A 15,015-nucleotide genomic window follows, 5' to 3' on the forward strand; every position below is an offset into this window, starting at 1 on the left:
TCCTTGTACAAAAAGCCTTCAAGGAAAGGGTCACTTCTGAGTGCTGTCCACACCCACAAACAGATGTAGAAAAGGAAAGCAAATGCAGCAATTGGCCATGATAAACTCTCAAGAGAGATTTTGTAACCCACAATTAGCCAGGATAATCCCAGCCACGTAGTTTGTCTCCCATGAAAACTGTTTGACCTCAGATTTCTTTCTTGGAGCATGCTACTATTTTTTTTTTCCATGTCCCTCCCTTGGGCATTCAATGTAATAGTTCTGTTTACTAGAGCTTCAGCCATTCCAATGTAATATGAGGGTGTCAAAAACACACAGTTATTTCAGGCTTACAAACTTAAATCAATGGCATGGTTGGTGGCATATGATTAAAATAAAGGTAATATAAAAACTTCAAAGGAATGTTATCAGGTACTAAAGCTCTCTTAGAAAGACCTCACGAGTAGCCAGAGATTTTCAGAGAAGATTCTTTTACAGTGGAGTCTCTGTTTTATGTTTAGAAGAGTCACATTTTCAGCAGTATCAGATTTGTTGGACTTCCATCCAAGGAAACCACAGATATATGTTGGAGCAGAAGCCCCTATTCTCTGCAAATAATTACAATGTAACAGGAAAGTATTACAGTATTTTGTATCTTTAGTCCTATAAAAAGACACCCAACTACCAGCACAGCACATAATAACAATATTTCAACGCTTCTTTGATGCAGAATCACGAAACTCACACAAAACATTTAGCTAACAGTCCCTGGACAATAGCTGAATCCTAAGAAGACTCCCAGAAGAGTCCCTGTGCTCCTCAATTTTATTATCTCGAGTAGTCATACATAGACAAAGAATAAGTTTTATAGCATATCATTTTATTACACCAAACCCTGTGGTCACGCATAAATCACACATTGAGAATAGTGCAAACACCACTTAAAAGGTGCTCTGTAGGGGTTATTCTTCATTATGACTGCCATTAGCATAAAATCAAGATTAGACAGTTGGGAATTTTCTTCCTGAAAACCACATTTTTTTGTGTAGTCTCAAAGTCCATAATTCATCTCCAGATGGCAAGTATTCAAGGGTAAAACTGGAAGGGGTAAGCAGGAGAAGAAGTAGGCCTACATTGCTATTTAACAGTATTTATATTAGTACTTATAATAGTATTTATTATTTTATAACATCAGACAGCTAATAGATTTATGATAGGTACTAAAGGCTGCATATTCCAAGTTGTGTGTGAGCGATTCACATGCACAGGAGTTCACAGTATCAACATGGGATTGGCTTGTAGAAGTTATAAGTGAATCATTCTGATGGAAAACAAAATAACACTATCTCTGCCAGCCACTTCTTGGAAAATAAACCACACGTGCATAACTTGTGAAACGAGGAGGCAGAGTTTCCATTCAATCAGCTTGTCTGGAACATCTATGATTTCTGTTTTGTTCTCAACAATGTGCTGGTGTGTACAGAGGCCACGGACAAACCCAGTGGCCGCTGGGACACTGGGGTCGTGCTTCCGGAACTCCATCTCAGGCAAACATCTAGTCAGAAACATCATGCACAAATGCTTCATAGTATTCTGGGAAGCTGGGAGTAATATGGATCTAAAATACCAGAACTGTCCCACAAGGATGAATTTGCATCATATTAGCAAATCCAGTATCCCAGCCATGCTTTCAATCTGCTTTGAGCCTGCTGGAATATGACTACCAGTAATAAAAGAAACTGCAGCCACATTTGCAACTTGCTGCTCTGCACTCAGGATTGTCAGCATATGACCTATAGCCAACCAAAGCAAGGAAAAAACCTCTCTTAATTTTGCCAATGGAATACTCTGGCATGTTACTCTTTTTTTCTCCCTCTCGCTTCATTTTGAAAAGGAGTTCATCGCTGCAGCTCCTGCTCAATGCAACGATACTGGAGTGTTTTCCAGACAACCAAGAACTCAGGCAGAAAGCTTTGTCCCTTCCAACATGTAGAATCTCAACCAATATTGGGTTACTTTTAGGTTACAACTTGAAAAACACACAAATTTGCAGTAGCAGCCTTTATTTAATGTGTAAATTTTAATAAAATAATAACAACAGAGGGGAAAAAAAGAGAGCAGTATAGCATTTTGTGAAACTGTCCATGGCATGATACAATACAGCTTACTATAATGCAACAAATCAGTTGGGATCTTATCTGGAGCATTTGCTTTATCTGTGCACCTTTTAAATCGTTGTTATTACACCCTCTTTCTCTTTCAATGCTCATTCATCAGGATGGCTTTTGTTATCTGAAGGCTGAGTAAACAGGAGGGAAAATAAGCAACCCATGCTATTGTATGACACCGGACAATGTCTTACTGCCACCTTGTGTTGAGCAAAAAGCATGAATAGCTCATATCTCACAGATATTTAAACAACAACAACAACAACAACAAAAAAAAAAAACTGTACAGAAAATAAGCAAGGACAAAAACTTTCAGGAAGGTGTGTGTGTGAATATGTGAATACATATGTAATATTTTACAAATGGTTTAAGAGTTCAAAAGGAGAAGAAAATTAGTATTTTCATCTGAAATTTGTCCTCATCAGATAGCAGCAAATTTTACAGTTACACCATGAAGAATGGGATTTTTTGAGAAGCCAGAGAGATTCTTATCCTACTCTTGGGCTACTAATCAAACATTGCAAATGCCTTTCACACACTTCCAAACAATGAAAAATTCCTGCAGTGCTGCAGCTTCTTAGAGTTTGAAATAAATCCACCTGCTACAGACAACTTTCCCACCTACTGAATAAATCATATACAATGTCAGGATTGGTTTTGCTCTTGAACAATGTACAAAATCAATGCTTAGAGAAAAATCTGTCCTCTGGTAGCTCCAAAGACATTACCTTTCCTTGTGAAGCAATCACTGCACGCAGCACACGGGCCAAGACAAGAGACGGCAAACTCTTCTGCAGCAAATATTTGACCTTGCAGAATGATGTTAAAAGAAAATAGTTAATTAGGATATATTGAGATGCTACCATTACAAAATGTTTGCTCTTTATTCCTCATTACTAGATGATGTCCCTTCTGTGATGGCTCACTGAACAACATTCTTTATGTTTTGAACCCATGGCTTTGAACTATCAGCTTCTGGTTTGCAGATCTCTCAATGTATGTCCTGTGAACTATTTCCAAGATTCCCACAGAACCAATTTTTTTAAAGAGCACATTTTTAATAAAGTGTATGTATCTCTTTTGTAATTAACTGTATATGCAAAGTTTTCAAAAGGTTTTATTTCTCCATGGGCCAAAATTTAAAGGTCCATAAACTGAAGGAGGTAGGAAAGCACTGAATTAAGGGTCAGACTTGATCTCAAAACTTTGGGCACCACTCAAATCACAACATTTTTCTTAGGACAACACATACTTTTACCTTCAGACCTGTTGAAATCAGTAAAATGTTGCTATCAACTTAACTGCTTAGTATGATGCCAAGCCAGTTATATGTTCTTGAGGATTTTCAAGGTTGCTATTCCATGCCATGGCCACGGATTCTTTAATATAGTAGATAATGTGATCATCAGACAGTCTTCAGTAAATTAGAAACTATCCTGGGGTGGTAATATTGATTGGTGAGAAGAGGTTCCATTAATTCCATCACCATCAAACAGTTCATATGAGCATTATGAAACGGTGGTGGATTAAAGGTGTGCCAGTTCCACATCCCAGCAAGTCAGTGTCTGCAATCCCTGTATTCCCAGCACAAAAGAATGGAAGCTGTAGAGCTTCATCTAGTATGATAAATGGATGAACTAGTTACTTCACTCCCTGAGCATGATAAAGACTCTTTTCAGACATTTATGATGGTTGTTACCCGAAGTCATAAAAATGAGCTAGATTAATGTACTTGACAGAGGCACGATGCTTCACTGAAGGCTCCACTGATTTCAGTCACTGCAGCCTGTCCTCAAGGCATTATGTGCAGGGTTTGTCACAGTGCTGCAGCAGCAATTTAAAAAAAGGTTTAAATCAAACAATAATAATTAAACATGTTTAATATTAATTACCACTTCAGTTTTGAGGTCTGTAACAACTTCCCACCAACATATTAACTCTTTGCTCCTTATAAGAAACTTTTATCTTCTACTATCATATCTAACAAGGAAAATCTGCGTTTTAGGCAGTCATGGGAACATGCTAAGATTTCTGCTGGACAAGGAGAGGTTGGAAGGCAGCTCCCCTCTTACTCCCGCTGTATTTGTTACCAGCCCTTCCTTCCTTCATTTTGTTTAATTTCCTTTCTTTATTGTTCCCTTCTGCTTTTTATCCTCCCCTTCTGTTACAAAAACAAAAAGTAGGACATATGCCTTTTTAAACCCAAGAAGGGCTAGGATCACCTAAGTCTTATACCTCTCTTGTATATAAGCAAGAAACATAACAGTCATAGAGAGATTATCAGACTTTGTTTTCCAGGACATCTTCCATCCTGTCACTCTCTAGGTCTCAGTTGATTTTGGGACTCCTGAATTTGTAATAAGGTAACATGTTTGTTTGAATCTCTCCTAGTCTGAAGAACCCACTCCATGTGTACATTCACAGAAATGCCCAATGGCCTCATTTTAGATCCTGAAAAAAACTACTATGAGGTCAAATGCCAGGAAGACATTGGAGATGCATTCATTTAAACATCCTTAAGTGTAAAGGAGAAATAATTGAGGTGATCTCCTCAGTGGCAGCACTATCAAGCTAGCAGTGCTCATTCAGATGCTAGGCAGGACATGGGCATAATAAAACCTACTAAACGCAGTTGTTAAAACTGAAGATGTCCGTTTCACGCTGCAGGGCGAAATCTCACCCATCCCCACAGGTGAAATACTCATCAATATCAAGGTGGTGCGTATGGATTTCAACTGTAAACCCACGAGAAATCTAAGTGCTGTCATCTGATCCCAGCAAACCCTCAACTGCACCACAGCCTTGAAGGTGTTCTGTTTGAAAAGCCTGTCTGGAAGGTCTGGCATACAAGCTATGCCTTAGGAGGTCTTTGAATCAGACTTGTTTGATGGTAGCCATCATAAAACTACTAGACTAGTATTTTATCCTACTTCTGCCTGTAAATCCAGAAAGTTAGAAGTCTATGGGACAAGAGGGAATGGTTTAAAACTGAAAGACAGTAGGGTTAGATTGGATACTAAGAAGAAATTCTTAAGTTTAAGGGTGGTGAGGTACTGGAACAGGTTGCCCAGAGAAGCTGTGAATGCCCCAGTCCTGGGAGGGTTCAAGGCCAGGCTGAGCAGCCTGGTCTAGTGGAAGGTATCCCTGCCCATAGCAGGGGGTTGGAACTAGATGATCTTTAAGGTCCCTGCCAATTCAGACCATTTTATTATTCTATGACAACTCATTCACTTAATTACAGGAATGATGTCCAGCTGCTTTTCCTTACAAGAGTTAGAAGTATTTCTTAGTTAAATTCTCAATCCTTTATGTGGGGCTTGAGACTCATATAGCTCCATATTGTTTAAACTTGCCAGTGAAAAAGAAAACACGAGAAAATGTATGGTCGCAGAGCAGCCCATCGTGCCTGTTTAGATTCATCCACATACCATCATGGACAATGGCTGCTCAGCTGCCAGTATTTAACAATAAACAAACATCAACAAACAAAAATGTTTGACAATATATTTAACTACTATTGGGTCAGCAGTTGGTCTCTTGTCTGTCACAACACCGAAAAAGAACTTGTTCAGGAAGGACAGTCAGTATTTCAAGCAGAGGGGCCATGCAAGTACATCATTCATGAAGAGTCCTGCATCTGGGACAGAAGATGAAAGGGAGCTAAACAGCCAGCAGGATGCAAAATGACATTTCTAACTGCTGTGGTCAAGGTATGATATCTCTGGGGAACAAGCAGGCAGTCATAGAAGGGTGGGACACAGAAAAACAAAAAAGATCAGCATATTATTATTTCTATTGTGATCAGACTGTCTGTTCCTGTCCTATAACAGCTAATTACTGACTGCCAGAGTTTACCCTGTTTACCCAGTCCGAACATCTGGTTATCCAGACCCTGTTTTTCTCTCTAAAGCTTTAGCAAATTTTAACATGTTTGAAAGCACATTTCCCTCTGGCTTACCAAGATAAACCAAGGTATAAACAGTTCCCTTGGGCCTGGTACATCCTCTGCTGAGTAGTGTGCTAAATTCCCCTATCCTCCCAGGACATTACTTGCCCCCAGACCCCCTAACTACTGATTTGCCAGGAACAAGAATAAAGCTGTTGGAGAACACCTTACCACCAAATATTGTGGGGAGGATTGCAGCAATGACGGATGGTACTTCTGGCTCTGATACTCCTCTGCATGCTGCCTCCGTCCATGACAAAGCAAATCTGTCATCTGCACCATCCCATCTGTGAATGCTCCCAGCCCTTGACTGCATTTTTATACTGCTTGCATCAAGCAGACCTCCACAATTCTCTCTAGTGAGAGTAACTACAACCCACTCTCTCTAAATCTGTCTCTCTGACAGGAGGAAACTGGAAATACAGCTGGTATTTCCAAGTAACTGAGATCAAAACCAGTTTTCTAGGAAAACATAGAGTCCTATGTGGCAGTGGGAAAGGATGACAAGAAGGGAGGTAGAGCACACTGACCCAACTCCAAATTCCTGGAATTACTCCAAACATTCTTTACAAGTTCCCCATTGAACCAGACACCTGCCTTCACATGAAAAATTGATTTTTTTTTTCTCATCTAACTTTTTATTCTGAGCACAGAGAATATCTCACAGACAGGCAAACTTGTCAATCTAGCACTTGGTACTGTCAGGAGCTGGAAGGCAGAAAGAATTGTGCCAATGAAAGTTTTCATTCAAATTTCAGTAAGGTACTTCTACACTGCTTCAAAAATTTTCATTCAGCTGTTTACTCCTGTTAGTTTACACTGAAACCAGTTTAAAAAATGTAAAATCTATCTGCAGTACCACATGCAGAAATTTATGCTAAGCAATATATTAAGTCTGACAAGGTGTTTGGTGAGAAGTCACAGGGTACAGGATGAAGCTATCCAGGTTTTTTGCAGCTTACACAGAACTATCATATCAGAGGAAAAGTTTCTTTACACAGCCCTGTAAGCCTTCTCCTATGTCCCCCCAGCCCTTGCTCCATCAAAGACACTCTGACAATAAGAAAATTCAGAAAAAAAGAGAAAATGAGCACATGGCTGAAGGATGGATTTTCCTGCAGGCACTTTTTTCAGAACGTGGATGATTACCATAGCTACTGCTACTAGGAGCTCCTGTTTCTCTTAGCTCCCAGTCTATCTGTAAGTGTTCTCTCCCCTGCCTTCTCACTACAGCTGCCCTACACGGCTCAGTTACCTCCCCCTACCCTCTCCCAGGTGTTGTTGCATGCATGAGTCCTCTCTGCTCCTCAAGCATGTTTCACTGCAGACCGAGCAATGAAGAGCAAGGCCAAGGAGTAGCAGAAAGCTTGTGACTGCCACCACTATATCTTAGAAAACCCTTTCCCCATGCCAGGCCTTATAACATTCCATGATTCTCATGCAAGTCCCTGAAAATCGCATCCACTTTGATCTGCCTAGAACTAGAAGAAAGAGAAACAGCACAAGAGGATGGTGCTATGGACAGTTTCTAGGCCCCAAAAAGAATTTAGATTGCATAGATAGAAAGCAGAGCTAGAAATCACATCACATACTGGGACACTACAACTGCTGATTAAAACAAAGCAGCTGCTCTGCTTCATTCTTTAGTAAGGAAACAGTATAAGGCTGCAAGGAAAGCAGAACTTTGGGTCTGGATCCAAAACTCATTTTAGAAATGAGGCATACCTGTCCCTTCACCATAAATCCACGGGAAGGCTACAGTTATATCTCTGGAAGTTAACTGATTTAATTTCATCTTCCCCTTTCGTATCCCTGACACGATCCTTTGGTCTCCCTGAGGGCTGTCCTTTTCTGGAATTTTCTCTTTTCTGTTTTTTTCCTTTCCATACATAGGCACACATACACTCAGAATGTTTCTGCTATAGTTACCTGAGTCTTGTAGCACAGGTTATGGGAGGGCTTTTCAGAGAAACAGGAAAGATTAGAGAGTCAGCTTAGGAGACCTTGCAGCCTGTCAAAAATGAATGTAACAGCAAAAGAGCAGCATAGCAGGAGATGTCAACAATGGCTGCAAGATCTGAGACACTGTGTCACAGGTGAACATTACCTGTAAATCTCAAGTGGTCCCAGCTGGAGGCCAGCTCTGAAATCTCAACTACTGGTCTCCCTTTGAGGCAGGACTTCATGGTTCCATATCACTTTCCACTTGGATTTCATATTTTTAGGAAAAGCAAAATTGCAGTGTCCAGGCATAATTTTATACGCCTCCACATGAGCATTCAGTCTCTGTTCCAGATCTGAGATCCCCTTACAGACTTCTTTGTGGCTCTTGAGATGATGGAGATATGACTTTTATTTTACCAGAGTCCTCTTAGTCATCATTTGAATGCATTCTTTAATCCACCTGATAACCACAAATTTGTCACAGACATATTGGTGAGAAAGAGGGAATACATACCTAGGTTTATATCTATATGTGAGGTCATTACATCTCACAGATTCTGCTTGAGGGACTTCAGGCACCCATGCAATCAGCCTGTGAGATAATGCACAGGAGAAAGCAGCAGCACAATGACACAGCCAGGCTGAACTGTGGCATTTCCTGGTGTTTAGTAGTTAATGTCAGCCTTTGTATTTGATTTCCCTTAGATTTATTGTTTGTTTGTGATTTTCTGTTGAGGATAACCTTTCAAAAGCCTAATCCCTTCTGCTTTGAAGCTCTGCTGCTTAGACAATAATTACACAGACACCATGAAATGTTGTTGGTGTTTGACTCTACATTAGTCCAATTCGATCACTTTATTCTACTCCCCTGTAACAAAGCTGCCTTTAAAGTAATATATAAGTGAATTGTGAATAGTATCTTTCATTACTCCCTGGACAAGCAAATTTTTTTTAATTATATGCTACCTAGTTTGCAATTGGTTTTGGGTTCAGGGAGCTTGGTTTATACTATGTAAGCATAGACTATTTCTTTCAAAATAGCAGCTTTTTTCCCCCTTTAATTGCATGCTCTCCAAATGCTCATAGTTTTATCAACTAAAATCAATTTGCAAAACAATATGGTGCCCTGCAGGCCAGGAAGGCTATTTCTATATCAGTTCCAATCTTTAACTTTTAGCTTTTCTTTTTGTTGAAAATTAGGTACCTTTTCTACTGTAAATTTGTGGACTTTGCTCCATCCAGTATCATTAGCTGAGCAAATGTTCCCAAATCCTTTCAAAGGCAATTGTCTTTCCATGGAAAACTTCATAGCATTTTACAAAGCTTTCCTATTAATAGCAATTATTAGGGAGTATTTTTGGCTCTGATTTGTTTTTCTTCTATAGATCACATTTTCATTTGCTTACTCTCCCCAGCTAGGAGCTAGATTTTGCCCTCTTTGGGGAAGGGTATGCCTTTGCTTGCTGACTGTCTGACCCCTTTCCTCTGACAGTGTACTTCTTCTTGGAGATCCTCACCAACTCAGTGTGCCCAGGTCTGTCCTGAGGGGTAGGAAAGGACAGCTTTGAACACTGTAAAATCTGCACACATTTGCATATTTCACCAGGCAACAAGGTCTGTTCCATTTCATCTGATCCTGAACTAATATCACCTTGAGGAGTCAAAACAAAACAAAAACCAAAGAACAACAATAAATAAAACATCACAAACACACACACACCGCATCCCCCAAAAAAATTAAAAATAAAAAAGAGGGAGAAAAAATTCTTACATTCCTAAAAGTGCTTCTTAAAGTAAATACATTTGTCCTATCAACTATTAAACAGGGTGAGCACATCTCTTTTTCCTAGAAACCAAACTGGATAAATACTAATAAAAATGATGTAACACTGCCATGGTTTTGTAAATAAAGCCTTAGTTTGTTTTCTCACTTCTTTCTCTCAGAATAATCCTCCCACAATCCACAGACACAATCAGTGCTCTGCAATATCAAAGGCACATACACCAGTTTAGGGATGTCTTGATTTGGTTTGTGGATGAGTTTTGACAAAAAAAACCTTTACAGAAAATGAAAGCATTGTACTGCAAAGGTTGTCTGCATTTTCAAGTAAACATTTTCAAGTTCACTAAGCCCTCTGAAAATGTGCCTTAATTACACAAGAGAGCTGATCATTTGTAGACGTTAGTGCTTCCTCACAAGTTCTCTATCAAATAAATCATCTTTTCCCAGGTTTCACTTTCAATTCATATAACCAAAAAAATGCCTTAATCAATTCAGGTATTTTTCAATCAGTTCTACAATACGACAAAACAATGAATTATCAATGTTTGGATGAATACTCAAATGTTCTGGAACTAAAATCAGTGTTCAAAATTACTTAACCAGTTACCACACTTGTTAAATTAAAAAATAGTAATAAATAATATAAACAAGGGATAGACAACTGTTATATTTCTATGAAAGATGAACAATGCATAGTTAGATCCAACTACAATAATCAAGAGGGGGAAAAAAAAGATTGTTGGAGGAGTGGGTGCACTTTATCTGCTCTTGCAAATTATTATATGCTTGCATGAGATCTGTCTTCCCAAATTTTCTGAATGTGAAAAGACCAGAAATATAAAAAGCAGGACGTTTAATCCAATGGATCATGTTACCTTTGTTTAGGGGCATTGATCCTGAAGCCACTTCCATCTGACCTGATAAACAAGTCCCCTGGAAACAAATCTACAAGAGAAAGCTTGTTCCCTACCCCAGTGTTCAGCAAGGAGGCTGTAAGAGAGAAAGCGCTACTGTTAAGACTAGCCATCAATTAATCAATGACTTGTTGAAAATTTGATTTAAGAGGATGTGACATATTTAATTTGCTATCTTGGTAAGTGATCATATAATTTTTCTGCATGTGTGTGGTATATTTTTGCACTTTTTTTTAACAGTGTATTTTCTTTACAAATACTTTGCTGCTGAGAAATTCTGTTTATGAAAGGAACATAGAAATACCCAAAAAGAAATATATACATTTTTACTTCTTGAAAAAAAAAAGCTTGCTAAACTGAAAAGTAAAAAATGGTCCTTTTTCAATATAAGACTTCCATGAAGAGATGTCTTTAAACTTTTCTACTTGTGGAACAGATTACTATTCGCATGAATATGTGGAAACTGCAGGCCAAGTTGCAAAATTCAGCCCAGAGAGGAAAAGATTACCAATAAAAAATAATAAAAATAGTTTTTTAAAAACCAATAAGAATGACTGGCCAAACAACAACCAGTGAGATGTGATTACACATCACAAAACAAATGTCTTGAAATATTAAAAAGCAATAACAGCAAATCTCAGAGTAATGCTATGCAATATCTTAATTCAAAAGGGGAAAATAGTAGTAATTTCTCTTTATCATTCTGCAATATATTAAATGATATTTTTAATAGGCATAGGTGTTAATTATTTCTTACCCATTAGAGAGAAAATAATAGATGATAATATATTTGTGGCTATTCTCTACAATTGTGAAAAAAGCCATTTCTATCATGAAGATATGCTTTTTTCTCTCTAAGAATCTGAATGATCATCTTCTGAAGGTTTTGGAAAAATACTTTGAACTGGCAGACTTGCTGAATTAACTTCTTTCTAATCACTTTGTAAATCAATCTGATGAAACTATATCATCAGATTTTTTAAAAAAATATTCTATGTGTGATATTCAATAATTCAAGAAAGTCAACATAGGTTTGAATAAACTAATTCTAATAAATGACAGTTCCCCAAATAAGCTAGCAATCATGAACATATTTAAGATTCCACTTAGCAAAGAAGCTAAGTTAAAGAGGTTGAATTCATAATCTTCATTATTACTTGAAATGTCAGTCCAGTTTTAGAGAGACTAAGCATCAAAATATGTTAAAACAAACCTTCCCGAATCAAAGAGCATAAGACTATTTACTGATGAATCAACAGATAAGTTACTAATATAAATAATTTTCTTCATTATTTGATTACAACATATACATAACGTTTACTACAAAGTACTTTTAGGCTGAAAAGAAAGCAAGAGTGATGAAACATACCTTACCTAAGTGTTAAATTTGTATTTGCCCAAGAATTCAGCAAGAAATTAGTTTTTGTACCCAAAGAATTTTGCAGCAAGTCCTGAGAGCAAGTGACTTCATTTTATCCCACCTACAGCAGTGCTACGATCCCATTTATCGATGGGGGAGTGGCAACTGGAAATCAGGCGGCTGCAGTGCCAGATGAGCAGAGTTGCTAAACTCAGTTACTCTTTACCATCTAATTAGTTCTACTGACTGATGCTGACACTGCTGGCACACTCAAAGTTAGCAGCTGTTTAAACAGCTTGCCAAAGCTGGGTCCTGAACCTCTCAAAACCTGCATTTAAGCAGGATTCAATGCAAAGGTAATCACTTCTGTGCTAGCACACATATCTGCCTCGTTTTGTTTGAATATTTTTGCCATTTGCATATTTTCCCACTTGAAAATTCATATGGCAAGTTTGTAAGAACTGTTTCTGATCATGTTTCCTAGGTACACATAGATATAAATCTGCATGCTGCAAATTAAAAATGCAACAACCAAGCTCTGATTATTCTCCAGACCTGGTCAAAGAAACCTGCACCAGTGTGGAACCTCTAGACAGGGAAGCTGATCTCCATAAGGAAAATGCTGCTTGGTCTGAAAGCAGCAGCCCAGAAGATGTCTTCAGTTCCTCTGAAGTACAGACAGTACCAGTTTGTATGGACACCACCTTGCCTCCTGGGGATGACATTCTCCAACAAGGTTACACAGAGTCTTCACTTCTGAGGCTTCCTACAGAGGAAAGCATTGGGATCCACCATGCGCCTTCCCAGTTCCACCGCCATGCTCGGGCCAGAATTTCCACTTCTCCAACTTTACGGCGCCTAAGGATGGCCTCTGCCTCACAAGCACTGTCATTTCAGGATTGTTCTGACACAGCTCAGCTGGGAAATCAAAAGGAATACACTGGCTCTCTCTACCACATTTGTAAGAGTCCACCTCGGTGCATTACAATTTCTTCATTGTCGCTGCCTTCTTGCGTCCATGCAAAATTATTGTCATCCAAAGCCAAGTCTGAGAGAACTACAGCAGTTCCAGACTCTGACCTACCCAGATCAAAGCTTCCAAGCAAAGAGGATCCACTCGGCAATGACAGTCCCAATGAGCCACCCAGGAAATCTTGGAGAGCCAACTCTGCTACACTTCCTACGAAACTCTCCCGCCCAGTCCCTACACTTTGGGCTGGTGTCCAGGTAAGAAGAATAGGAGGACACAGCCTCTTTTTTAGTTTTTCATATTCAGTGTTGGTCCATCATGAATCAGCGCACAAATAAAACCCCAGTTCTTAACCTGAAATGCATATTGGGCTGTGACTAATACAGCAGACCAGTTTCTACACTTAACAGGAAGGGAGATTTTTCTTTCCTGATCAGCAAGAGACAACAGTTCCAGCCTTGCCTCTTGGTGACCAGGTTAGCTTAGTCCACTCCTGTAGGGGGCCACTCTTCCCCATCTCTGTCCATTCACCCTGGTGGGCCAGTACAACAGTTGGTGGGGATATGGAAGAATAAGACTAAGTAATTGATCCTGTTTAGGATTGGGTTTTAGAAGACTATTTCTTTCAACCTACTCTTTAACCCTTCAGCAGGATTATTCCTAGGACAGGGAAGTTCTCTGTTCTGTTTTACTGAATGGCATTACTAACCCTACTAAACCAAGAATTAAGTTGGTTGAGTCAAATTTAAGGTCTGCTGCTACCAAAGGAAGAGGCACTATTCCCTTTATTTATTTCAACTTACCTAGCTCCGCCACTCACTGGCATCCCTCCCTTTTTATGTCCAGCTCCATAAACAAAGGAGCAATTGTGCAGTCTCTTCTGAAAAACAAAGAAACCCTGGTCCAGTGAGTGTCAGAATCAGTAAAGAGAAATAAGCAAGGGAGGAGCCAACCCTGCATCTTTCAAGGGCAGGAAAATACAATTCAGCTCTCCACAAGGACAAAAGGAGAGGCTTTTTGTACAAGCCGGGTTTGCTACTAGATGTGCTCTCAAAGACCTTCCCTTGTGTACAGAGGCAGTTAAAGTCACACACATACTCAACTCTGTCCTTATGCGAACTGCCTACGCACACATTTTGCTGAGGGTAGGTGGTGTCTAGGTGTCAAATAGGTGTAGAGTTCTTCACTAGCCAGTTAGCTTTGCACTACAAACCAAAAACTATTTTCCTTCTCCCCCCACCCCCTTCAAATATAGAAAATATTCTGGATATCAAATTAGTTCTTGCTGCACAACAGTGAAATTAATTAGCCTATGCCCAAGCCTATTACACTATTATTAGTACATTTCCCTTTACGATCAAACACTTTTTTCACAAAAGTCAGATTGCTTGCTTGCTTGCTTTCTGACCAACTAACTAAGAATATTCACTTTCTTTCAGGAGAGTGGACTGCCCATGCAAAGGTATGCACATATTTGCTTTATCTGCTTCTAAGCTTGACTCTCCTACATTTTTAATGAATTTGCTTTACTCCAAGACAAAACTGAGCATTGAGTCATGTATACATAACTCAACCTTAATTTGTAGACTTGCTATGTGAAATGCTTGTCACCAGCTCACTAAACTTTCTAATGAGATTTTCTTTCAAAGGTGGCCCTCCCCCTAGCACGTTTAGCTACATTTCACGCAGTATTTCATCCGGATCATCGGGGAGCTTTGCACTAGGAACCAACTGCCAAAAGGTCCGGTCGTTTGGCTTAGCAGGGTCAAACTTCAGCTTGAAGAATGTGAAATATCTCATAATCTGGAGTGACATTCTTCAAAAGTTTGTGGAAGGGAAAAGGGAGCAAAGGAGCTAGCAGAACAGCTCAATATTCTTCTTATACATAAGCAAAGAAGATCTAGGACTGCTACCGGAGAGGGGGATTATTAATCCTACAAATTAAGAAGAG

At 39.2% G+C, this 15,015-nt stretch overlaps 1 protein-coding gene and 1 long non-coding RNA gene across 4 annotated transcripts in view; one reads left to right on the forward strand and one right to left on the reverse strand.

Moving 5' to 3' along the window:
* LOC119708777 overlaps nucleotides 1-12,579 on the reverse strand; it is a 137,475-nt gene extending 124,896 nt beyond the window's left edge. Inside the window, exons 1-4 of one of the 3 annotated variants that reach the window (XR_005259209.1) lie at nucleotides 12,104-12,579; nucleotides 10,696-10,810; nucleotides 8,201-8,497; nucleotides 2,876-3,971 (exon numbers count right to left, since the gene is read on the reverse strand). This is a non-coding gene — a long non-coding RNA (uncharacterized LOC119708777). Of the gene's footprint in view, nucleotides 1-2,875; nucleotides 3,972-8,200; nucleotides 8,498-10,695; nucleotides 11,486-12,103 lie in introns of those variants that run through there. The other 2 variants (XR_005259210.1, XR_005259208.1) reach the window with 2 other exon arrangements.
* A 9-nt stretch (nucleotides 12,580-12,588) lies between these two features.
* Nucleotides 12,589-15,015, forward strand: part of PLEKHG7 (pleckstrin homology and RhoGEF domain containing G7) — a 32,348-nt gene continuing 29,921 nt past the window's right edge. The window contains exons 1-2 of the mRNA XM_038155583.1: nucleotides 12,589-13,321; nucleotides 14,504-14,526. Of these exons, the coding sequence (XP_038011511.1) occupies nucleotides 12,617-13,321; nucleotides 14,504-14,526 (728 nt within the window). The 5' untranslated portion in view covers nucleotides 12,589-12,616. The remainder of the gene's footprint in view (nucleotides 13,322-14,503; nucleotides 14,527-15,015) is intronic.

Source organism: Motacilla alba, chromosome 1A (assembly GCF_015832195.1).
Source record: "Motacilla alba alba isolate MOTALB_02 chromosome 1A, Motacilla_alba_V1.0_pri, whole genome shotgun sequence".
Taxonomy (NCBI): Eukaryota; Metazoa; Chordata; class Aves; order Passeriformes; family Motacillidae; genus Motacilla; species Motacilla alba.